Source organism: Amblyomma mixtum, chromosome 3, assembly GCF_055824585.1.
Source record: "Amblyomma mixtum isolate Tamu chromosome 3, ASM5582458v1, whole genome shotgun sequence".
NCBI lineage: Eukaryota > Metazoa > Arthropoda > Arachnida > Ixodida > Ixodidae > Amblyomma > Amblyomma mixtum.
Window position 1 is genome coordinate 259,166,779 of NC_143014.1, and position 26,169 is coordinate 259,192,947.

Consider the following 26,169-nt stretch of genomic DNA (forward strand, 5'->3'; position numbering starts at 1 on the left):
AAAAAAGCTTGCATCATCACCGATTGGCTGCGGTCTCACCGCGTCTTTTCACCAAGTTCGCCCACCCATGTCTACGTCAATACGACGAGTGACAAAGCGAACCGGTTCGAAAACGAACTGTTTCACGGATTCGGCCCAACATTTCATTATGGAAAAGAACAAATGTAACACCAGACAAACGACAATCAGAGCTAAGAGGGCCCCCCAAACACTGGCAGCACGTGAAATAATGCGCAGTTCCGACAACAGAAATATAATATTATCCTATTATTAGCAGCTTCAGGGCCTCACCAGCCCCCGGCAACAGGAAACCAGAACGCGACAAACCCTTTCGGCATCACACCACCACATAGTTTCATGAAATAATTTACACTTAAAGCCGAATGGCCTAAAATTGCATCTTCAAGAAGCAGACTGTGAAAATGTATAATAAGAGTGCATATGAATACGAAAGCTATTATCGTTTATTAGAAAAGGCCATTTGAAATTGCACATGGTCCTAAGGGGTGACCTCACAAAACGTCATCATTCAAAGCTGCCCGGAGCATTCTCAGAGCCAGTCAGGACACGCTTGGAGCCAATCTGAGCCACACGGAACCGATGAGCGTGCAGAGAGTGACCAGTGTAGCCAATCCGCCACCCATATTTGGAGCGTCCGGATGCCTCACGAAAACAACGCCAAATACGTCGCGAGGAAGGAGCGTGCGGCTGCTGCTGAACGGAAGTGGCGGTGCTATCAGAATCCTGTGCTACATGAACGGGACTTGTCAGTGTGACTCCACAGCGAGGGCGAAAGACGATGAACTTATGCAATGGAAGCGCCACATAGACCGCAAGCATTGACAGCGCAAGCCTGAAGACAAATATGCGAAGCTCGTGGGTGCAGTGGAGGCGATAGCATCGATAGTACCATATATTGATAAAGGGCAATCTGCTGCCAACATTGCTGGACTGCACTAAGAAGAAACTGAAAGATGGACTTGCTAAAGTGGCGTCTGCAGCGTGACCCCTGCAACAGGAAACCGGAAGCCAACTAACGCTTTCTTTGAAACAACACACAGTTTCACGAAATATGATGATTCAACACCGAATGGTATAAAATTGTTCTTCAAAAAGCAGACTGTGAATATATATATACCTTATTTGTGAATCTGGACACAAAAGCAATTATTGATAATTAAAAAGGGCTAAATCTCAACTTGTAGACAATGCTGAGATAAGACGTTACAAAACGGCATTATTCAAAACCATCGGGAGCATAATAAGAGCCACTCAGAAAGCGCCCGGGGCCCTTCCGAGCCATTCGGAACTGATCCCTCATGAAACCGGAGCCAACTTCGTCGCTGGATCTGACTCCAACGGTGGAGAGGCGTACGGCGTCTGCTGAACAGAAGTGACGGTGCTGTCAGAATCCTGTGCTACATGAACGGGTCCTGTCAATGTGACTCCACACCGAGGGCGAAAGACGATGAACGTATGCAATGGAAGCGCCACATACACTGCATGCTTTGACAGCGCAAGCCTGAAGACAAACGTGCGAAGCTCGAGGGTGCAGTGGAGGCGATAGCATCGATAGTACTATATATTGATAAAGCTCACTCTGGTTCCGACATTGCTGGAGTGCACTAAGAAGAAACTAAAAGATGCACTTGCAGGGGCAACAATAAACCAGAAGCCAACAAACGCTTTCGATGTCACACCACCACACAGTTTCAAGAAATATGATGATTCAACACCGAATGGTATAAAATTGTGTCTCGAAAAAGCAGACTGTGAATACCACCTTAGCAGTGAATATGGACACAAAAGCAATTGTTGATAATTGAACTCCAACGGTGAAGAGGCATACGGCGGCTGTTGAACAGAAGCGACGGTGCGTGCTGTCAGAATCCTGCGCTCCATGAACGAGACCTAGCAGTGTGACTCCAAAGTGAGGGCGAAGGACGCTGAGTGCATGCCATCGAATCGCTAGGCAGACGCCAAGCTTCGACAGCGCAAGGCTGAAGCCAAACAGGGGAAGCTCGAGGGTGCAGCGGAGGCGAGTCGCACGACTGAGGTGCTAGTTAGGAGTTTATAGGCGCTAGAGCGACGAATACAACACAGAGCCAGAGAAATGTATCTTTACCTTTTTGCTGTACTGTTTAAAATGGGACAAGAGATGTTGGTCAAATGTTTAGGGGAATCCCCCAAGGTGGAGTAGATTTGTAATAAGGGATTAATTACTCATTGGCATCCACCCAAGCGCAGCCATACGGCTACAAAGGAAAGCTATACAGCTTTCTCAGAAACTTCGTAGTTAAAGAAAAATTCGTCCTGGTCCGGGGTTCGAACCCGGAACCACCGCCACACCGAAGCAGTCGCTCTACCAATTGAGCTAACCGGGACGGCAAGCTTATGGTAGGGCAAGAGCGAATTGATCAGTAACTCGAAGTGGGAAGCGTGTTGGTCAAATGTTTAGGGGAATCCCCCAAGGTGGAGTAGATTTGTAATAAGGGAGTAATTACTCATTGGCATCCACCCAAGCACAGCCATACGGCTACAAAGGAAAGCTATACAGCTTTCTCAGAAACTTCGTAGTTAAAGAAAAATTCGTCCTGGTCCGAGGTTCGAACCCGGAACCACCGCCACACCGGAGCAGTCGCTCTACCAATTGAGCTAACCGGGACGGCAAGCTTATGGTAGGGCGAGACCAGGACGAATTTTTCTTTAACTACGAAGTTTCTGAGAAAGCTGTATAGCTTTCCTTTGTAGCCGTATGGCTGCGCTTGGGTGGATGCCAATGAGTAATTACTCCCTTATGACAAGAGATGTTGTGTATTAAAGCTAGGCTAGCTGGGTATTGCCACGAGCAAGAAGGCGAGGAGATAACTCCCACTGTGCTTGGCTACGGCGCCTTCTTGTCAATGCCAGGGTACCCTTTTGATGATGATGATGAATGTTTATGCCGCAAGCGCATCTGTGGCCAAAGCGCGCCAGATGAGGTGTGTTCGTCTACTCAAGGTTTTCGTCTACTCGACTACTCACACGCAATTCACCAGAAAGTAGTCGAGCACCAGGTCTGGGGGAATGATTGTATCCATTTTATCACTGGTGGCTACCCGGCGGTGCTGGGGATCGAACCCCGCACATCCTGCATGCAGCGAAGATACTAAAACTACTAGGTCATCGCTACGATACCCTTTAATCGCTATCGCGTTGGAGCTCGTGTCGCAGAAAATCCCACGCCATCGTGGGACAAAGATTGAGCAAGCAGCATAATCTCGAGACGCAGCGCATCGAACCTAAGGATGCACAACCTCGAAGTAGTAGTGAGGGCCGCATAGCTTCTAGTGTTGGGGAACGCGTCTTTGAGAATGAAGCACGTTATGAAGTCCTCTCGCACAGGAGAGGACATAGATTTATCTTGCTAGCCGGTTAGCGCGCATCAGAGAAGATATGGTTTAGCACAGTAACGTGGCCGCAGTGCCGCCTGACCGTATTGCGATATCAGGCCGTTGATGTGATCACCGCTTGACTAAACAGGTCGTAGACAACTATGGCATTGTAAAGACAAGCCTGCTAATGAAGTACAGAAACCGAGCGGAAACATTCAAGCAAAAGTTTCACAACTCCGATAAAGAAATAGGTGAGCAACCCCCAGAGTGTGATCAACAAACTGATAGGACCGCCATTTTATGAAGAATTCTTAATGCATTTGGGATTTTTCCAAAATTCACAAATTTGGAAACCGTCTAGAACCCACCTTCTGTCCTACAGAGCAGCATAACACATTCTACTTTAGGGACGTGAGTCATTCCCGCAGTATGATTAAATAAACTCATACATCCACCTCGCTTTGACGAATTCCTATTGAATTTAGGACCCGTCTTTTGTACTACAGACGCGTAATATGACGAAAACAGCATGACACATTCTACTTTAGGGACGAATGGCGCAAATCCCTGCCACTGCTGACAGCGATCAGTGGATAAGAACCACGTATTGACACGTGATGTGCGCCCGTCATCACCACCGATGACTCGCGGCTCATTCCATCAAACGCCATCTATGTTCCCGGGAAACAGACTGGATCCACCCCTGCATGAACTGCGCATGACATTGACGTCCGCGGTGCTCTGTAGAATGAAATACCATCCGCAGTCTGCTTAAAGAGTGGTCAGGGTGAAACTGCTTGATTCAAGTCTCCGACCATTTTCTTCTTTCCACAGGTCAGTTGCACTTCGGCTAAAATGAGGGCTGGTGACGAAGTACTAGTATAACTTGAACAGTATTCACATACATGTAACTAGCATATGATTTTTACATTGTATACGTGCTGACCTGAAGGCACCCCCCCAAACTGAGCTCATCGGTGTAGAGGTCAGAGGCATATCGTGGGCGCCAGAGGTGGAGGCGGACTCCCGTGCTCCGTACCGCCTCCTTATTATTCTGTAGATTATTCGCGGGCAGCTCCATGCCATGTACATCAACCCAGGCTGCACACGCCCACCGACCTCTTTCATATCAGCGAAAAGACGCAGTGTCTGGTAACCTGGAAAATTAACTTTTCTTTCCTCTTTCAGAGCGAGAAGTTGGAGAGAAGTGTAAATCATTATCAAACAACAGAAGTCCGTGGAAGCTATGGAGAACCTTCAATGCAACATCTATATATCGCAAAACTTGGTAACCAGATGAACATTTTGTGTTGCCGTTACAGACATCTCGAACCACAGTTGTGAATACTGTCTTTCCTTATTTCTTACAGGGATGAAGGAAGTTGATGAAGGAAGTGACACTCGCCCGCGTATTTAAGGGATCCGACGCGAGTGACGCGGCGATTCATCAAACGGTAATACTTTAGTGCGGTAGCTGTCGTCGTGCATGGTCTGCGTTTATCATGATCTGAGGTCTCGCCACTGAAAACTCCGTGAGTACTGTTTTTCGCTGCTTAGCAGTGTTCTTCCCGTGCATTTTTTTAGACCCGGAAAACGCGTTGCACTCCTGAAAGAAGCGCGCAGACTAGGCTTAATGTCGTGGACAATGGGAAAGCATTCTAGGGCTCTGCAATGATGGGCCTCTCCTCGGCACTCACACGAGATGGAATATTTTTCGGAAAAACTCAGCGTCCACTTGTTAGTCGGCTAAAAAAAGATGAATGCTTTCTCTCAATACATAACGAGCTGATATGAGCGCGGTAAGTTTTAGTCATTCTACCAATATCTCTCTTCTCAGCGACCAGACTGAGTTTGTTTTCTTAGATATTTTCGTATGCTAATCATAGTCTCGTCCTGTCCTTCCACACGAGCCACAATAGTTGTGCTTATCTGAGAGTGACACCAAAAAAAAAAATCCAACAAGAACCAACTCCGCCTGGTTCTTTAGAGCTCCAATTCGGAGTTGGAATGCATTCTTAGGTTTTTTAAAGAAATAAAATGTTGCAAAAACCGTGTGTAAGGCATAATGCACGTTTAAAAAAAGAAGTTTTACATAAAATTTCAGTTACCCGAAAGCAAAGTCTCCTAAATAACCGAATAAAGAAAATACGGGAATGAATGGTGCTCAAATACTTCGTGCAAGAAGAGAAAAACACATTAAAAGAGAGCAAAATTATGCTGTGTGCTTAAGTCTCCTTACGTGCAGAAATGCGAAGGCTGTGTGCTGTTCGCCCTCTGCGCCATCTGCTAGACCAGCGGCTTACATTGCGAGGGGAATTTTAGTTGGTGCCGCATGATGGCGCTACGACTGCACGCCAAGCATGGAGGAAATTTACCGGATCTTGAAGATACGTTTTAAAGAACTGCGCATTAATTAGCCGCGCCTTCATTAAGTTCGAAATGTAGGCAGTGGAAGTGTTGGTAAATCGGCAACACTCACGTCTCGCGTGCCGGCGACCTCTTTTTGATTTACACCTAGGCCCCACTTTTCTTATTGTAATTACCATACAAGTGCTGAAGCTTTTGCTGACAGCCTCTGTCTGCAACTTCCGTCCGCGCCACTCAAGAGCGGATAGTATACGCCTACAGCTTGCGTCCACGCCACTCATAAGCCAAGTGTCACAAAACTCGGCGCATTTTTAACAAAAACAGAAATAGCACGCGCCGCGAGAACAGCGGAGAAGAAAACCCTGGAGGGCGACTAGCATTTTGTGTGTTGTTGCCCTCTCCACCATCGCTCGCCGGCGCGGCGCCAAGGAAATTCGTCAGCCTAAGACATCAAACCTTCGAGAATGTCATAGAGGTTTCTACTCAATGCTGATGTGGAGGACGTAGCCTCGAGTGTGATAAGCGCCGGACTAATGGAGAGGCACGGCCGGCGAGAGAAGGACATTGCACAGCCGATACTGTATCTATGTGCGTGCCTGCCTTGGCGCGAACAACGAACAGACGCGGAGAATGCCTATATGTGAAGGGCCGTGACCGCTGTCTGTCAGCCTGAGCCGCCGTTTAAGCTTCAGAGAAGCGTGCCCGTACGACTCTCGGGACAACTCCACTCGCCCATCCACGGTCGAACGACACAGCGTGCGCCAGTCTGCGAGATGGCACCGTCGTGAACGTCTGGTCGTCGGACTGTCGCAGTGCCCGGGGAACAAATTGTGTTTTGTTTGTTTGCCTCTCCCTTGTGTTAGGGCACTTTAAGTGCAATAATTCATTTGTATTGTAGTTTCTCTGGAGTGTAACTTTCGCACGAATCGTCGCGTTCGCTCGGCGCGCATTCGCTTTGCCTTTCTTTCTCGGCGGTGTTCTGGCCGACTTTTTCAGAAGAGTAAACTTAACCACCGGCTTTCGGCGATGATCTCGCCTGCGAAATCAGACAGTCAGCGGTGCGTCACTCCCTCTGCATTCTACGCCGCCACTCTGATTGGCTGTATAAAGCGACCTCGCTCGCCGACAGCGAATGCGTTGAAGCGGTCCCCACCACGGCCTGAGACAGCCGCCACCGGCAGCGTCACCGACGAGCCTGGTACCCCAGGCGACGGAAGTGTAACTTTCGACGAGTGCCCACGCGTGTTACTGAAGCGGCTTACCGAAGAAGAGATTTTTACCGCAACAGGTTACTGCGCCCCACAGTATAACGGGTCAGCCTTCAAGCAAGAGTATGAGGTGGACGATGTCCTGGCTATTAAGAAGAAAAAGGATCGAGCACTGTTCTTCATCAAATGGAAGAACGGGAGCATTAGGTTGAACTCTTGGGATACTGAAGAGAGCGTGCAGAATTGCATGTCCTTAGTTCTAGACTGCTGCATTCGGACTAACTCCAGCTACAGAGGCTGCCTCGTCCAGAGGGCACTTCGGCTTGCCTGCAGGGCCGACGATCCGGATGTGGCCGTGCTGAGCAGGCTGTGTGGCTTCAGTATGTCAGACAATGGCTTTATCAGAAAGCAGAAGATTGCCGACATGAGGAAAGAGGTCCTCAAACTGTCGACGAATCGGTCAGCGCAGATGGTGCGGGTGTCGAAGGTTTTTGGGTCATGGGAGTCATTTTGTCGGCTTGTCGAGGAGAGGCAGGAGTTGGCCAAGACAATCCGCTTCTGGGAGCTCTACATCCAGGCGGCTTCTGGCGCATACGACACCTGCAGCACGAAGCCACTGCTGCGCGTCGAAAACCACGTTGACCAGGAAGCACCGCCAACTGGCTTCGTCTACATCAAGGACTTTCTGCCGGGACCAGGCGTGGAGTTCCCCGATGACCCCAAAATGGGCTGCAGCTGTGAGGACTGCTACCAGGGACGGAAGGGCTGTTGCCCGGCATTCAACGAGGTCAAGTTTGCCTATACAGCCAACGGCACGCTCTGTGTCCCCTTTGGCAGCCCCATCTTTGAGTGCAACCGCTACTGCAAGTGCGACATCAGCTGCCCCAACCGTATGTGCTCACGCTGTATGTGCTCATACGAGTGATTGCGAAATGCTTTGTATCGTCCGATTGATGTACAAAATCTGTTTTCTATGCGAACCTTTGTGCTGCGACCCATTCTCTGACAAAGCGACTGGCGAAAGCGGGGCGCCAAACAACCAAACCTCTTGTGACTTGGTAGCTCGTCTCTGCTGAGCATGCCACGCTGAGTCGAGCGCATCCCCTTTGCGTGCGGGACCTCTACCTCCACACGCGCTAAGTGTGTCCGGAATGCGCTGAAGTGCGCGAAGTGCTGACACCAAGAAAGGCTTTCGACTTAAAAGGTGAAAAGAGAAAAACACAATGTTATAGGAACACTCTGGCATGCCAGCTGTCACAACGTTTCTGTATTCCTCCGCAAAAAGTTTTTACCGTACTTGACTCCCTCTCCTACGCGAACAGCACCCTCAGGTGCACCTATGGGTCACCGGGACTGCTACAACCCACCCGAAAGCCGGTCTTGGTCTTATCTCACAATTTAGGCTTCAGGAAGGTTATACAAAGGGCAATTCTGCTGTAGGACCATTCGACAACGTGGGTCGAAAGGATACCGCACAAGATTTGAAGATAAACCCACTTTCACGAACACCGACGAAGAAAAGAAGACGCCGCTGCCGCCGCCGCGATCGAGTTCTGGGGAACTACTGGCTAAACGTTACAGGCGATCATGACCCTTATGCCTGGCCCCTAGGGGTCAGGGCACCGTCTTCATTGCACAACGCTCAACCGTCATGTACTTCCAGGTTTTGCTGATCGCTGTCCTTACTCTTACTGGTTGACCGTTCCGCCTCTGGAAGAACCGGCTGCCTTCCTGAACCAGCTATCAGCGAACTGCAGCCTCCCACCAAGCCCGTAGAAATCCCTCTCGCCACGTCTGGCCAAACCGCTCGCTTTCGGCTGGCAACTAAAAACAGCATCGGCTCTCCCTTTGCCGCCCCCATATAAGAGCGCGCACTTCGACGCCCCTTCGGGTCACGGCACAGTGCTCAGCCTTTCAGTACTTCCAATTCAGTTACAATGGTCCTCAGTGTTATCCAGACGACGACGTTCGTGTTGTAGCGGTGTCGTGGCTGCGGCATTCTACCAAGCGCTTCCGTGTCGTACTGGCGTACCTTCGGCGTCTCTTGCTACATGGCAGCGATATTAAACCTCACCTCTGACCTATGACCAAGGCTCAGGAGGACAAGCTTGACTATCTGGCTGAGGTAACTAGTTACGCGTCTAGGCGCTGGACATACTAATAATCCCGAATCTATTAACAAAGTTCTCAGCAATCATATTACGCTTAAGGGCGACTTGGAAGTCGTACCGAGCGCGTCCAGGAGCTTCAGTCAAAGGTCGAATGATTGTCAAATATTCCAGCCGCCAGGAATGTGGATCAAGGAATTTGTGAAATACAACAAAAGACCTACGGCCTTCAAAACCGGTCTCGAAGGTCGAATGTACTGTGCTTTGGTACCGAGGATACTGACGAGTGTGAAAACTGGGAGGCCGCTAAACGTCTCGTTATCCACTTTTGTACCGAGAGGCTCAGTGTCCCTGCGTATTCCATCGACAGAGCCAATCGGCTGGGCCACTTTTCGTCCAGCAAACGCAGTGCTATAACTGCTAAATTTTCTAACGACAAGGATGTAGAGGCTGTGATCAGTACGGGCTTCAAGCTAAAAAACAAAAACTTCCGCATTTTCCGGGACTATTCCGTTCCCTCCATGTAAACGTCCAAGCTTCTGCAGTTTTGTAAGATGATTAAAAAAGAAGGTGACTGTGTGCCTCTGCTTTTCAAGAAGCTTTTTATCAATGATGATATGTACGAATGGGACACTGATTCTAATCATGTTGTATGAGTCTCACGGCGCAGTGGGGAATAACATCGCTCAAGTTGTCAATCGCTCGGCAGTTCTCTGCATTCTTTTTCATGCCGACGTCGATCTGCACGTGTGAATAATGTTTGCTTTCTGTACACTAACATCCGAAGTGCCTTGCCGAAGAGCGTCGCCCTTTCACCCCTCATTGATTCATGCTCACCATCACTGGTACCTCATTCCGAAACATGGCTTAAAGATACCGTTCATGATTGTATTTTACTACAGGGGTCATTCTTTCATTTTTTATATGTGATAGGAACTCTCGCAGAGGAGCCACCGTCCTTGTCGCTCTCCGAAAAAAAATTTATGGTTCTACCAGTCACTGTTACTTCATTTCTCGAGTGCGTTTCAGTCGCAGTGCCGTGCGGGGCAACTAGCATAACCAGTGGTGCTTTTTATTGTCCGCCTGACCTCATAGCTGGCTACTCGGAAGAATTTTCTCGAATTCTGAGTGAGGTGCGTACGCGTTTTCCTAACAGCAAGTTGGTCATTTTCGATGATTGTTATTTCCCAAGCATTAATTGCCACTCGCTCGCCGTCCTACCCAGCCAGTCACACTGAAGCACATGCTTTCTTTGCTCCTGTCTTGATTTTTCGTTAACGCAGCTCGTTCATCTACCGACGCGACCCAGAACTAGTACAGCTAACATTTTGTACCTTGTGTTGATTACAAATCCAGACATCTGCCCCGACTTACACTATCTGGATGGTCTTTGTGATCACGCTGTTCTAACCGGCAAACTTTCTGCCAGGGTACCCTTTTGATGATGATAATGAATTTTTATGCCGCAAACGCATCTGTGGCCAAAGCGCGCCATATGAGGTGTTTTTGTCTATTCAACGTTTTCGTGCACTCGTCTGCTCCCATGCAATTCACCAGAAAGAAGTCGACCACCAGGCCTGGGGGAAAGAGTGTATCCATTTTATCACTGGCGGCTACCCGGCGGTGCTGGGCATCGAACCCCGCACATCCTGCATGCTTCGAAAATGCTAAAACAACTAGGTCGTCGCTACGGTACCCTTTATGCGCTATAGCGTTAGAGAGCTAGTGTCGCAGAAAATCCCACGCCATCGTGGGACTCAGATTAAGTGCAAGCAGCATAATCTCGAGACGCAGCGCATCGAACCTAAGGATGCACAAGCTCGAAGTAGTAGTGAGGGCAGAGTAGCTTCTAGTGAAGGGGAACGCGTCTTTCAGAATGAAGCAAGTTATTATGTCCTATCGCAGAGAAGAGGACTTAGATCTGTTTTTGCTAACCGCTTAGCGCGCGTCAGAGAAGATATGGTTTAGCAAAGTAACGTGGCCGCAGTGCCTGCTGACCCTATTGCGATGTCAGGCCGCTGATGTGATTCCCGCTTGACTAAACAGGACGCAGACAACTATGGCATTATAAAGACAAGCCTCCTAATGAAGTACAGAAACTCAGCGGAAACATTCAAGCAAAAGTTTCAGAACTCCGTTAAAGCAAACGGTGAGTAATACCAAGAGTGTGATCAACAAACTCATAGGACCGCCATGTTATGAAGAATTCTTAATGCATTCGGGATTTTTTCAAAATTCACAAATTTGGACACCGTCTAGAACCCATCTTCTGTCCTACAGAACACTATAAAACATTCTACTTTAGGGACGTGAGTCATTCCCGCAGTATGATTAAATAAACTCATAGATCCGCCTTCCTGTTACGAATTCTTATTGAATTCAGGATTTTTCCTACATTCATGGATTTAGAGACCATCTAGAACCCGTCTTATGTACTACAGACGCGTAATATGACGAAAACAGCATGACACATTCTACTTTAGGGACGAATGGCGCAAATCCCTGCCACTGCTGACGGCGATCAGTGGATGAGAACCATGTACTGACACGTGATTTGTGCCCGTCATCATCACCAATGACTCGCGGCTAATGCCTTCAAACGCCATCTATGTTCCCGGGAAACAGACTGGATCCACCCCTGCATGAACTGCGCATGACATTGACGTCCGCGGTGCTCTGTAGAATGAAATACCATCCGCAGTCTGCTTAAAGAGTGGTCAGGGCGAAACTGCTTGATTCAAGTCTCCGACCATTTTCTTCTTTCCACAGGTCAGTTGCACTTCGGCTAAAATGAGGGCTGGTGACGAAGTACTAGTATAACTTGAACAGTATTCACATACATGTAACTAGCATATGATTTTTACATTGTATACGTGCTGACCTGAAGGCACCCCCCCAAACTGAGCTCATCGGTGTAGAGGTCAGAGGCATATCGTGGGCGGCAGGGGTGGAGGCGGACGCCTGTGCTCCGTACCGGCCCCTTATTAATCTGTAGATTATTCGCAGGCAGCTCCACGCCATGTACATCAACCCAGGCTGCACACGCCCACCGACCTCTTTCATATCAGCGAAAAGACGCAGTGTCTGGTAACCTGGAAAATTAACTTTTCTTTCCTCTTTCAGAGCGAGAAGTTGGAGAGAAGTGTGCATCATTATCAAACAACACAAGTCCGTGGAAGCTATGGAGAACCTTCAATGCAACATCTATATATCGCAAAACTTGGTAACCAGATGAACATTTTGTGTTGCCGTTACAGACATCTCGAACCACAGTTGTGAATACTGTCTTTCCTTATTGCTTGCAGGGATGAAGGAAGTTGATGAAGGAAGTGACACTCGCCCGCGTATTTAAGGGATCCGACGCGAGTGACGCGGCGATTCATCAAACTGTAATACTTTAGTGCGGTAGCTGTCGTCGGGCATGGTCTGCGTTTATCATGATCTGAGGTCTCGCCACTGAAAACTCCGTGAGTACTGTTTTTCGCTGCTTAGCAGTGTTCTTCCCGTGAATTGTTTTAGACCCGGAAAACGCGTTGCACTCCTGAAAGAAGCGCGCAGACTAGGCTTAATGTCGTCGACAACGGGAAAGCATTCTAGGGCTCTGCAATGATGGGCCTCTCCTCGGCATTCACACGAGATGGAATATTTTTCGGAAAAACTCAGCGTCCACTTGTTAGTCGGCTAAAGAAAGATGAATGCTTTGTCTCAAATACATAGCGAGCTGATATGAGCGCGGTAAGTTTTAGTCATTCTACCAATATATCTCTTCTCAGTGACCAGACTGAGGTGTTTTTTAGATATTTTCGTATGCTAATCATAGTCTCGTCCTTTCCTTCCACACGAGCCACAATAGCTGTGCTTATCTGAGAGTGACACCAAAAGAAATCCAACAACAACCAACTCCGCCTGGTTCTTTACAGCTCCAATTCAGAGCTGCACAGTTCGAATGCATTCTTAGGTTTTTTAAAGAAATAAAATTTGCAAAAACCGTGTGTAAGGCATAATGCACGTTTAAAAAAAGAAGTTTTACATAAAATTTCAGTTAGCCGAAAGCAAAGTCTCCTAAATAACCGAATAAACAAAATACGGGAATGAATGGTGCTCAAATACTTCGTGCAAGAAGATAAAAACACATTAAAAGAGAGCAAAAGTATGCTGTGTGCTTAAGTCTCCTTACGTGCGGAAATGCGAAGGCTGTGTGCTGTTCGCCCCCTGCGCCATCTGCTAGACCAGGGGCTTACATTGCGAGGGGAATTTTAGTTGGTGCCGCATGATGGCGCCACGACTGCACGCCAAGCATGGAGGAAATTTACCGTATCTTGAAGATAGGTTTTAAAGAACTGCGCATTAATTAGCCGCGCCTTCATTAAGTTCCAAATGTAGGCAGTGGAAGTGTTGGTAAATCGGCAGCACTCACGTCTCGCGTGCCGGCGCCCTCTTTTTGATTTCCACCTAGGCCCCACTTTTCTTATCGTAATTACCATACAAGTACTGAAGCTTTTGCTGACAGCCTCTGTCTGCAACTTCCGTCCGCGCCACTCAAGAGCGGATAGTCTACGCCTACAGCTTGCGTCCATGCCACTCATAAGCCAAGTGTCACAAAACTCGGCGCATTTTTCAACAAAAACAGAAATAGCACGCGCCGGGAGAACAGCGGAGAAGAAAACCCTGGAGGGCGACTAGCCTTTTGTGTGTTGCTGCCCTCTCCACCATCGCTCGCCGGCGCGGCGCCAAGGAAATTCGTCAGCCTAAGACATCGAACCTTCGAGAATGTCATAGTGGTTTCTACTCAATGCTGATGTGGAGGACGTAGCCTCGAGTGTGATAAGCGCCGGACCAATGGAGAGGCACGGCCGGCGAGAGAAGGACATTGCACAGCCGATACTGTGTGTATGTGCGTGCCTGCCTTGGCGCGAACAACGAACAGACGCGGAGAATGCCTATATGTGAAGGGCCGTGACCGCTGTCTGTCAGCCTGAGCCGCCGTTTAAGCTTCAGAGAAGCGTGCCCGTCCGACTCTCGGGACAACTCCACTCGCCCATCCACGGTCGAACGACACAGCGTGCGCCAGTCTGCGAGATGGCACCGTCGTGAACGTCTGGTCGTCGGACTGTCGCAGTGCCCGGGGAACAAATTGTGTTTTGTTTGTTTGCCTCTCCCTTGTGTTAGGGCACTTTAAGAGCAATAATTCATTTGTATTGTAGTTGCTCTGGAGTGTTCTGGCCGACTTTTTCAGAAGAGTAAACTTAACCGCCGGCTTTCTGCGATGATCTCGCCTGCGAAATCAGACAGTCAGCGGTGCGTCACTCCCTCTGCATTCTACGCCACCACTCTGAATGGCTGTATAAGCGACCTCGCTCGCCGACAGCGAGTGCGTTGAGGCGGTCCCCACCACGGCCTGAGACAGCCGCCACCGGCAACGCCACCGACGAGCCTGGTACCCCAGGCGACAGAAGTGTAACTTTCGACGAGTGCCCACGCGTGTTACTGAAGCGGCTGGAAGATGTCCTGGCTATTAAGAAGGAAAAGGATCGAACACTGTTCTTCATCAAATGGAAGAACTGGAGCAGTAGGTTCAACTCTTGGGAGACTGAAGAGAGCGTGCAGAATTGCATCTCCTTAGTTCTAGACTGCTGCATTCGGACTAACTCCAGCTACAGAGGCAGCCTCGTCCAGAGGGCACTTCGGCTTGCCTGCAGGGCCGACGATCCGGATGTGGGCGCGCTGAGCAGGCTGTGTGGTTTCAGTATGCCAGACAATGGCTTTATCAGAAAACAGAAGATTGCCGACATGAGGAAAGAGGTCCTGAAACTGTCGACGAATCGGTCAGCGCAGATGGTGTGGGTGTCAAAGGTTTTTGGGTCATGGGAGTCATTTTGTCGGCTTGTCGAGGAGAGGCAGGAGTTGGCCAAGACAATCCGCTTCTGGGAGCTCTACATCCAGGTGGCTTCTGGCGCATACGACACCTGCAGCACCAAGCCACTGCTGCGCGTCTAAACCTACGTTGACCAGGAAGCACCGCCAACTGGATTCGTCTACATCAAGGACTTCTTGCCGGGACCAGGCGTGGAGTTTCCCCGATGACCCCAAAATGGGCTGCAGCTGTGAGGACTGCTACCAGGGACGCAAGGGCTGTTGCCCGGCATTCAACGAGGTCAGGTTTGCCTATACGGCCAACGGCACGCTCTGTGTCCCCTTTGGCAGCCCCATCTTGGTACCGCTACTGCAACCGCTACTGCAAGTGCGACATCAGCTGCCCCAACCGTATGTGCTCACGCTGTATGTGCTCGTACGAGTGATTGCGAAATCCTCTGTATCGTCCGATTGATGTACAAAATTTGTTTTCTATGCGAACCTTTGTGCTGCGACCCATTCTCTGGCAAAGCGACTGGCGAAAGGAGGGCGCCAAAAACCAAAACCTCTTGTCACATGGTAGCTGGTCTCTGCTGAGCATGCCACGCTGAGTCGAGCGCATCCCCTTTGCGTGCGGGACCTCTACCTCCACACGCTCTAAGTGTGTCCGGAATGCGCTAAAGTGCGTGAAGTGCTGACACCAAGAAAGGCTTTCGACTTAAAAGGTGAAAAGAGAAAAACACAATGTTATAACAACACTCTGGCATGGCAGCTGTCACAACGTTTCTGTATTCCTCCGCAAAAAGTTTTTACCGTACTTGACTCCCTCTCCTACGCGAACAGCACCCTCAGGTGCACCTACGGGTCACCGGGACTGCTACAACCCACCCGAAAGGCCGTCTTGGCCTTATCTCACAATTTCGGCTTCAGGAAGGTCATACAAAGGGCAAATCTGCTGAAGGACCATTCGACAACATGGGTCGAAAGGATACCACACAAGATTTGAAGATAAACCCACTTTCACGAACACCGACGAAGAAAAGAAGACGCCGCTGCCGCCGCCGCGATCAAGTTCTGGTGAACTACTGGCTAAATGTTGCAGGCGATCATGACCCCTATGCCTGGCCCCCAAGGGTCTCGGCACCGTCTTCATTGCACAACGCTCAACCGTCATGTACTTCCAGGTTTTGCTGATCGCTGTCCTTACTCTTACTAGTTCACCGTTCCGCCTCTCGAAGAACCGGCTGCCTTCCTGAACCAGCTATCAGCGAACTGCAGCCTCCCACCAAGCCCGCAGAAATCCCTCTCGCCAAGTCTGGTCAAACCGCTCTCTTTCGGCTGGCAACTAAAAACAGCATCGGCTCGCCCTTTGCCGCCCCCATATAAGCGCGCGAACTTGGACGCCGCTTCGGGTCACGGCACCGTCTTCGTTGCGCAACGCTCAAACGTCATGTACTTCCAGGTTTTGCTGATCGCTGTCCTGAGTAGCCTGTCGCCTGCTGACTCTTTCTGGCTCGGCGTGGCGCCTCCCAAAGAACCAGTGTCACGGGTGAACTGCAGTGTGTACTCTACAGACCGTATTGAATAGCACCGTGCGCCACCGCTCCCGCCAAGTCTGGTCAAACCGCTCGCTTTCTGCTGCAAAAGTGAATACAGCATCGGCTTGCCCTTTCCCGCCGCCATATAAGAGCGCGCACTTCGACGCCCCTTCGGGTCACGGCACAGTGCTCAGCCTTTCAGTACTTCTAAATCAGTTACAATGGTCCTCAGTGTTATCCAGACGACGACGTTCGTGTTGTAGCGGTGTCGTGGGTGCGGCATTCTACCAAGCGCTTCCGTGTCGTACTGGCGTACCTTCGGCGTCTCTTGCTACATGGCAGCGATATTAAACCTCACCTCTGACCTATGACCAAGGCTCAGGAGGACAAGCTTGACTATCTGGCTGAGGTAACTAGTTACGCGTCTAGGCGCTGGACATACTAATAATCCCGAATCTATTAACAAAGTTCTCAGCAATCATATTACGCTTAAGGGCGACTTGGAAGTCGTACCGAGCGCGTCCAGGAGCTTCAGTCAAAAGTCGAATGATTGTCAAATATTCCAGCCGCCAGGAATGTGGATCAAGGAATTTGTGAAATACAACAAAAGACCTACGGCCTTCAAAACCGGTCTCGAAGGTCGAATGTACTGTGCTTTGGTACCGAGGATACTGACGAGTGTGAAAACTGGGAGGCCGCTAAACGTCTCGTTATCCACTTTTGTACCGAGAGGCTCAGTGTCCCTGCGTATTCCATCGACAGAGCCAATCGGCTGGGCCACTTTTCGTCCAGCAAACGCAGTCCTATAACTGCTAAATTTTCTAACGACAAGGATGTAGAGGCTGTGATCAGTACGGGCTTCAAGCAAAAAAAGAAAACCTTCCGCATTTTCCGGGACTATTCCGGGCCCTCCATGTAAACGTCGCAAGCTTCTGCAGCTTTGTAAGACGATTAAAAAAGAAGGTGACCGTGTGCGTCTGCTTTTCAAGAAGCTTTTTATCAATGATAATATGTACGAATGGGACACTGATTCTCATCGTGCTCTATGCGTAATATTTGCTTTCTGTACACTAACATCCGAAGTGCCTTGCCGAAGAGCGTCGGCCTTTCACCCCTCATTGATTCATGCTCACCATCACTGGTACCTCATTCCGAAACATGGCTTAAAGATACCGTTCATGATGATTGTATTTTACTACATGGGTCATTCTTTCATTTTTTATATGTGATAGGAACTCTCGCAGAGGAGCCACTGTCCTTCTCGCTCTCCGAAAAAAAAATTTATGGTTCTACCAGTCAATGTTACTTCACTTCTCGAGTCCGTTTCAGTCGCAGTGCCGTGCGGGGCAACTAGCATAATCAGTGGTGCTTTTTATTGTCCGCCTGACCTCATAGCTGGCTACTCGGAAGAATTTTCTCGAATTCTGAGTGAGGTGCGTACGCGTTTTCCTAACAGCAAGTTGGTCATTTTCGATGATTTTTATTTCCCAAGCATTAATTGCCACTGGGTCGCCGTCCTACCCAGCCAGTCACACTGAAGCACATGCCTTCTCTGCTCCTGTCTTGATTTTTCGTTAACGCAGCTCGTTCATCTACCGACGCGACCCAGAACTAGTACAGCTAACATTTTGTACCTTGTGTTGATTACAAATCCAGACATCTGCCCCGACTTACACTATCTGGATGGTCTTTGTGATCATGCTATTATAACCGGCAAACTTTCTGCCAGGGTACCCTTTTGATGATGATGACGAATTTTTATGCCGCAAGCGCATCTGTGGCCAAAGCGCGCCAGATGAGGTGTTTTCGTCTACTCAACGTTTTCGTGCACTCGTCTGCTCTCATGCAATTCACCAGAAAGAAGTCGACCACCAGGACTGGGGGAAAGATTGTATCCATTTTGTCACTGGCGGCTACCCGGCGGTGCTGGGCATCGAACCCCGCACATTCTTCATGCTTCGAAACTGCTTAAACTACTAGGTCGTAGCTACGGTACCCTTTATGCGCTATAGCGTTAGGGAGCTAGTGTCGCAGAAAATCCCACGCCATCGTGGGACTCAGATTAAGTGCAAGCAGCATAATCTCGAGACGCAGCGCATCGTACCTAAGGATGCACAAGCTCGAAGTAGTAGTGAGGGCAGCGTAGCTTCTAGTGAAGGGGAACGCGTCTTTCAGAATGAAGCAAGTTATTATGTCCTATCGCAGAGAAGAGGACTTAGATCTGTTTTTGCTAACCGCTTAGCGCGCGTCAGAGAAGATATGGTTTAGCAAAGTAACGTGGCCGCAGTGCCTGCTGACCCTATTGCGATGTCAGGCCGCTGATGTGATTCCCGCTTGACTAAACAGGACGCAGACAACTATGGCATTATGAAGACAAGCCTCCTAATGAAGTACAGAAACTCAGCGGAAACATTCAAGCAAAAGTTTCAGAACTCCGTTAAAGCAAACGGTGAGTAATACCAAGAGTGTGATCAACAAACTCATAGGACCGCCATGTTATGAAGAATTCTTAATGCATTCGGGATTTTTCCAAAATTCACAAATTTGGACACCGTCTAGAACCCACCTTCTGTCCTACAGAACACTATAACACATTCTACTTTAGGGACGTGAGTCATTCCCGCAGTATGATTAAATAAACTGATAGATCCGCCTTCCTGTGACGAATTCTTATTGAATTCAGGATTTTTCCTAAATTCATGGATTTGGAGACCATCTAGAACCCGTCTTTTGTACTACAGACGCGTAGTATGACGAAAACAGCATGACACATTCTACTTTAGGGACGAATGGCGCAAATCCCTGCCACTGCTGACTGCGATCAGTGGATAAGAACCATGTACTGACACGTGATTTGCGCCCGTCATCATCACCCATGACTCGCGGCTAATGCCTTCAAACGCCATCTATGTTCCCGGGAAACAGACTGGATCCACCCCTGCATGAACTGCGCATGACATTGACGTCCGCGGTGCTCTGTAGAATGAAATACCATCCGCAGTCTGCTTAAAGAGTGGTCAGGGCGAAACTGCTTGATTCAAGTCTCCGACCATTTTCTTCTTTCCACAGGTCAGTAGCACTTCCGCTAAAATGAGGGCTGGTGACAAAGTACTAGTATAACTTGCACAGTGTTCACATACATGTAACTAGCATATGATTGTTACATTGTATACGTGCTGACCTGAAGGCACCCCCCCAAACTGAGCTCATCGGTGTAGAGGTCAGAGGCATATCGTGGGCGGCAGGGGTGGAGGCGGACGCCCGTGCTCCGTACCGCCTCCTTATTATTATGTAGATTATTCGCGGGCAGCTCCATGCCATGTACATCAACCCAGGCTGCACACGCCCACCGACCTCTTTCATATCAGCGAAAAGACGCAGATCAGACGGCACTTCTAGCTCCTCACCAGAAAGTGGTGGCAAGAACAGTGTACATTTATGTTTGCATTTTAGGAATGTCTGGTAACCTGTAAAATTAACTTTTCTTTCCTCTTTCAGAGCGAGAAGTTGGAGAGAAGTGTGCATCATTATCAAACAACACAAGTCCGTGGAAGCTATGGAGAACATTCAATGCAACATCTATATATCGCAAAACTTGGTAACCAGATGAACATTTTGTGTTGCCGTTACAGACATCTCGAACCACAGTTGTGAATACTGTCTTTCCTTATTGCTTGCAGGGATGAAGGAAGTTGATGAAGGAAGTGACACTCGCCCGCGTATTTAAGGGATCCGACGCGAGTGACGCGGCGATTCATCAAACTGTAATACTTTAGTGCGGTAGCTGTCGTCGTGCATGGTCTGCGTTCATCATGATCTGAGGTCTCGCCACTGAAAACTCCGTGAGTACTGTTTTTCGCTGCTTAGCAGTGTTCTTCCCGTGAATTGTTTTAGACCCGGAAAACGCGTTGCACTCCTGAAAGAAGCGCGCAGACTAGGCTTAATGTCGTCGACAACGGGAAAGCATTCTAGGGCTCTGCAATGATGGGCCTCTCCTCGGCAGTCGGCTAGAGAAAGATGAATGCTTTCTCTCAATACATAGCGAGCTGATATGAGTGCGGTAAGTTTTAGTCATTCTACCAATATATCTCTTCTCAGTGACCAGACTGAGGCGTTTTTTATATATTTTCGTATGCTAATCATAGTCTCGTCCTTTCCTTCTACACGAGCCACAATAGTTGTGCTTATCTGAGAGTGACACCAAAAGAATTCCAACAAGAACCAACTCCGCCTGGTTCTTTACAGCTCCAATTCAGAGCTGCACAGTTCGAATGCATTCTTAGGTTTTTTAAAGAAACAAAATTTTGCAAAAACCGTGTGTAAGGCATAATGCACGATTAAAAAAAGAAGTTTTACATAAAATTTCAGTTAGCCGAAAGCAAAGTCTCCTAAATAACCGAATAAACAAAATACGGGAATGAATGGTGCTCAAATACTTCGTGCAAGAAGATAAAAACACATTAAAAGAGAGCAAAAGTATGCTGTGTGCTTAAGTCTCCTTACGTGCGGAAATGCGAAGGCTGTGTGCTGTTCGCCCCCTGCGCCATCTGCTAGACCAGCGGCTTACATTGCGAGGGGAATTTTAGTTGGTGCCGCATGATGGCGCCACGACTGCACGCCAAGAATGGAGGAAATTTACCGGATCTTGAAGATAAGTTTTAAAGAACTGCGCCTTCATTAAGTTCTAAATGTAGGCAGAGGAAGTGTTGGTAAATCGGCAGCACTCACGTCTCGCGTGCCGGCGACCTCTTTTTGATTTCCTCCTAGGCCCCACTTTTCTTATTCTAATTACCATACAAGTGCTGAAGCTTTTGCTGGCAGCCTCTGTCTGCAACTTCCGTCCGCGCCACTCAAGAGCGGATAGTCTACGCCTACAGCTTGCGTCCACGCCACTCATAAGCCAAGTGTCACAAAACTCGGCGCATTTTTCAACAAAAACAGAAATAGCACGCGCCGCGAGAACAGCGGAGAAGAAAACCCTGGAGGGCGACTAGCCTTTTGTGTGTTGCTGCCCTCTCCACCATCGCTCGCCGGCACGGCGCCAAGGAAATTCATCAGCCTAAGACATCGAACCTTCGAGAATGTCATAGTTGTTTCTACTCAATGCTGCTGTGGAGGACGTAGCCTCGAGTGTGATAAGCGCCGGACCAATGGAGAGGCACGGCCGGCGAGAGAAGGACATTGCACAGCCGATACTGTGTGTACGTGCGTGCCTGCCTTGGCGCGAACAACGAACAGACGCGGAGAATGCCTATATGTGAAGGGCCGTGACCGCCGTCTGTCAGCCTGACCCGCCGTTTAAGCTTCAGAGAAGCGTGTCCGTCCGACTCTCGGGACAACTCCACTCGCCCATCCACGGTCGAACGACACAGCGTGCGCCAGTCTGCGAGATGGCACCGTAGTGAACGTCTGGTCGTCGGACTGTCGCAGTGCCCGGTGAACAAATTGTGTTTTGTTTGTTTGCCTCTCCCTTGTGTTAGGGCACTTTAAGAGCAATAATTCATTTGTATTGTAGTTTCTCTGGAGTGTAACTTTCGCACGAATCGTCGCGTTCGCTCGGCGCGCATTCGCTTTGCCTTTCTTTCTCGGCGGTGTTCTGGCCGACTTTTTCAGAAGAGTAAACTTAACCACCGGCTTTCGGCGATGATGTCGCCTGCGAAATCAGACAGTCAGCGGTGCGTCACTCCCTCTGCATTCTGCGCCACCACTTTGAATGGCTGTATAAAGCGACCTCGCTCGCCGACAGCGAGTGCGTTGAAGCGGTCCCCACCACGGCCTGAGACAGCCGCCACCGGCAGCGTCACCGACGAGCCTGGTACCCCAGGCGACGGAAGTGTAACTTTCGACGAGTGCCCACGCGTGTTACTGAAGCGGCTTACCGAAGAAGAGATTTTTTCCGCAACAGGTTACTGCGCCTCGCAGTATAACGGGTGAGCCTTCAAGCAAGAGTATGAGGTGGAAGATGTCCTGGCTATTAAGAAGGAAAAGGATCGAACACTGTTCTTCATCAAATGGAAGAACGGGAGCATTAGGTTCAAATCTTGGGAGACTGAAGAGAGCGTGCAGAATTGCATCATGTCCTTAGTTCTAGACTGCTGCATTCGGACTAACTCCAGCTACAGAGGCAGCCTCGTCCAGAGGGCACTTCGGCTTGCCTGCAGGGGCGACGATCCGGATGTGGCCGTGCTGAGCAGGCTGTGTGGCTTCAGCATGCCAGAAAATGGATTTATCAGAAAGCAGAAGATTGCCGACATGAGGAAAGAGGTCTTGAAACTGTCGACGAATCAGTCAGCGCAGATTGTGCGGGTGTCGAAGGTTTTTGGGTCATGGGAGTCATTTTGTCGGCTTGTCGAGGAGAGGCAGGAGTTGGCCAAGACAATCCGCTTCTGGGAGCTCTACATCCAGGTGGCTTCTGGCGCATACGACACCTGCAGCACCAAGCCACTGCTGCGCGTCGAAAACCACGTTGACCAGGAAGCACCGCCAACTGGCTTCGTCTACATCAAGGACTTTCTGCCGGGACCAGGCGTGGAGTTCCCCGATGACCCCAAAATGGGCTGCAGCTGTGATGACTGCTACCAGCGACGCAAGGGCTGTTGCCCGGCATTCAACGAGGTCAATTTTGCCTATACGGCCAACGGCACGCTCTGTGTCCCCTTTGGCAGCCCCATCTGTGAGTGCAACCGCTACTGCAAGTGCGACATCAGCTGCCCCAACCGTATGTGCTCACGCTGTATGTGCTCGTACGAGTGATTGCGAAATCCTCTGTACCGTCCGATTGATGTACAAAATTTGTTTTCTATGCGAACGTTTGTGCTGCGACCCATTCTCTGACTAGCGACTGGCGAAAGCAGGGCGCCAAACAACCAAACCTCTTGTCACATGGTAGCTGGTCTCTGCAGAGCATGCCACGCTGAGTCGAGCGCATCCCCTTTGCGTCCGAGACCTCTACCTACACACGCTCTAAGTGTGTCCGGAATGCGCTGAAGTGCGCGAAGTGCTGACACCAAGAAAGGCTTTCGACTTAAAAGGTGAAAAGTGAAAAACACAATGTTATAGGAACACTCTGGCATGCCAGCGGTCACAACGTTTCTGTATTCCTCCGCAAAAAGTTTTTACCGTACTTGACTCCCTCTCCTACGCGAACAGCACCCTCAGGTGCACCTACGGGTCACCGAGACTGCTACAACTCACCCGAAAGCCGGTCTTGTCTTGGCCTTATCTCACAATTTCGGCTTCAGGAAGGTCATACAAAGGGGAAATCTGCTGAAGGACCATTCGACAACGTGGGTCGAAAGGATACCGCACAAGATTTGAAGATAAACCCACTTTCACGAACACCGACGAAGAAAAGAAGACGCCGCTGCCGCCGCCGCGATCAAGTTCTGGTGAACTGCTGGCTAAACGTTACAGGCGATCATGACCCCTACGCCTGGCCCCTAGGGGTCACGGCACCGTCTTCATTGCACAACGCTCAACCGTCAGGTACTTCCAGGTTTTGCTGATCGCTGTCCTTACTCTTACTGGTTCACCGTTCTGCCTCTCGAAGAACCGGCTTCCTTCCTGAACCAGCTATCAGCGAACTGCAGACTCCCACCAAGCCCGCAGAAATCCCTCTCGCCAAGTCTGGTCAAACCGCTCGCTTTCGGTTGGCAACTAAAAACAGCATCGGCTCGCCCTTTGCATCCCCCATAAAAGCGCGCGAACTTGGACGCCGCTTCGGGTCACGGCATCGTCTTCGTTGCACAACGCTCAAACATCATGTACCTCCAGGTTTTGTTGATCGCTGTCCTGAGTAGCCTGTCGCCTGCTGACTCTTTCTGGCTCGGCGTGGCGCCTCCCGAAGAACCGGCTGAATTTCTGGACCATCTATAAGCGACCTATCACAAAAATTGGCGCACGCTCACAACTGTGTAGAAAGTGTCACGGGTGAACTGCAGTGTGTACTCTACAGACCGTATTGAATAGCACTGTCCGCCACCGCTCCCGCCAAGTCTGGTCAAACCGCTCGCTTTCTGCTGCAAAAGTGAATACTGCATCGGCTTGCCCTTTCCCGCCGCCATATAAGCGCGCCCACTTCGACGCCCCTTCGGGTCACAGCACAGTGCTCAGCCGTTCAGTACTTCCATTTCAGTTACAATGGTCCTCAGTGTTATCCAGACGACGACGTTTGTGTTGCAGCGGTGTCGTGGCTGCGGCATTCTTCCAAGCGCTTCCGTGCCGTACGGGCGTACCTTCGGCGTCTCTTGCTACTTGGCAGCGATATTAAACCTCACCTCTGACCTATGACCAAGGCTCAGGAGGACAAGCTGTACTATCTTGCTGAGGTAACTAGTTACACGTCTAGGCGCTGGACATACTAATAATCCCGAATCTATTAACAAAGTTCTCAGCAATCATATTACGCTTAAGGGCGACTTGGAAGTCTTACCGAGCGCGTCCAGGAGCTTCAGTCAAAGGTCGAATGATTGTCAAATATTCCAGCCGCCAGGAATGTGGATCAAGGAATTTGTGAAATACAACAAAAGACCTACGACCTTCAAAACCGGTCTCGAAGGTCGAATGTACTGTGCTTTGGTACCGAGGATACTGACGAGTGTGAAAACTGGGAGGCCTCTAAACGTCTCGTTATCCACTTTTGTAGCGAGAGGCTCTGTGTCCCTGCGTATTCCATCGACAGAGCCAATCGGCTGGGCCACTTTTTGACCAGCAAACGCCGTCCTATAACTGCTAAATTTTCTAACGACAAGGATGTAGAGGCTGTGATCAGTACGGGCTTCAAGCAAAAAAACAAAACCTTCCGCATTTTCCGGGACTATTCCGGGCCCTCCATGTAAACGTCGCAAGCTTCTGCAGTTTTGTAAGACGATTAAAAAAGAAGGTGACCGTGTGCGTCTGCTTTTCAAGAAGCTTTTTATCAATGATAATATGTACGAATGGGACACTGATTCTCATCGTGCTCTATGCGTAATATTTGCTTTCTGTACACTAACATCCGAAGTGCCTTGCCGAAGAGCGTCGGCCTTTCACCCCTCATTGATTCATGCTCACCATCACTGGTACCTCATTCCGAAACATGGCTTAAAGATACCGTTCATGATGATTGTATTTTACTACATGGGTCATTCTTTCATTTTTTATATGTGATAGGAACTCTCGCAGAGGAGCCACTGTCCTTCTCGCTCTCCGAAAAAAAAATTTATGGTTCTACCAGTCAATGTTACTTCACTTCTCGAGTCCGTTTCAGTCGCAGTGCCGTGCGGGGCAACTAGCATAATCAGTGGTGCTTTTTATTGTCCGCCTGACCTCATAGCTGGCTACTCGGAAGAATTTTCTCGAATTCTGAGTGAGGTGCGTACGCGTTTTCCTAACAGCAAGTTGGTCATTTTCGATGATTGTTATTTCCCAAGCATTAATTGCCACTCGCTCGCCGTCCTACCCAGCCAGTCACACTGAAGCACATGCTTTCTTTGCTCCTGTCTTGATTTTTCGTTAACGCAGCTCGTTCATCTACCGACGCGACCCAGAACTAGTACAGCTAACATTTTGTACCTTGTGTTGATTACAAATCCAGACATCTGATGATGATGAATTTTTATGCCGCAAGCGCATCTGTGGCCAAAGCGCGCCAGATGAGGTGTTTTCGTCTACTCAACGTTTTCGTGCACTCGTCTACTCCCATGCAATTCACCAGAAAGATGTCGACCACCAGGCCTGGGGG

The 26,169-nt window shown here is 49.4% G+C and overlaps 1 protein-coding gene and 2 pseudogenes across 1 annotated transcript; all 3 read left to right on the forward strand.

Annotated features, from left to right (window-relative positions):
* Positions 1 to 6,749: 6,749 nt before the first annotated feature.
* Positions 6,750 to 7,874, forward strand: LOC149354540 (histone-lysine N-methyltransferase Su(var)3-9-like). The gene has a single exon (XM_089576000.1). The coding sequence runs from the start codon at positions 6,768 to 6,770 to the stop codon at positions 7,872 to 7,874; it is 1,107 nt and encodes a 368-aa protein (XP_089432126.1). The 5' UTR covers positions 6,750 to 6,767.
* Positions 7,875 to 14,323: 6,449 nt separating this feature from the next.
* LOC149354541 (histone-lysine N-methyltransferase SUV39H2-like) lies at positions 14,324 to 15,356 on the forward strand (annotated as a pseudogene).
* Positions 15,357 to 21,999: 6,643 nt separating this feature from the next.
* Positions 22,000 to 23,201, forward strand: LOC149354542 (histone-lysine N-methyltransferase SUV39H2-like; annotated as a pseudogene).
* The last annotated feature ends 2,968 nt before the right edge of the window (positions 23,202 to 26,169 follow it).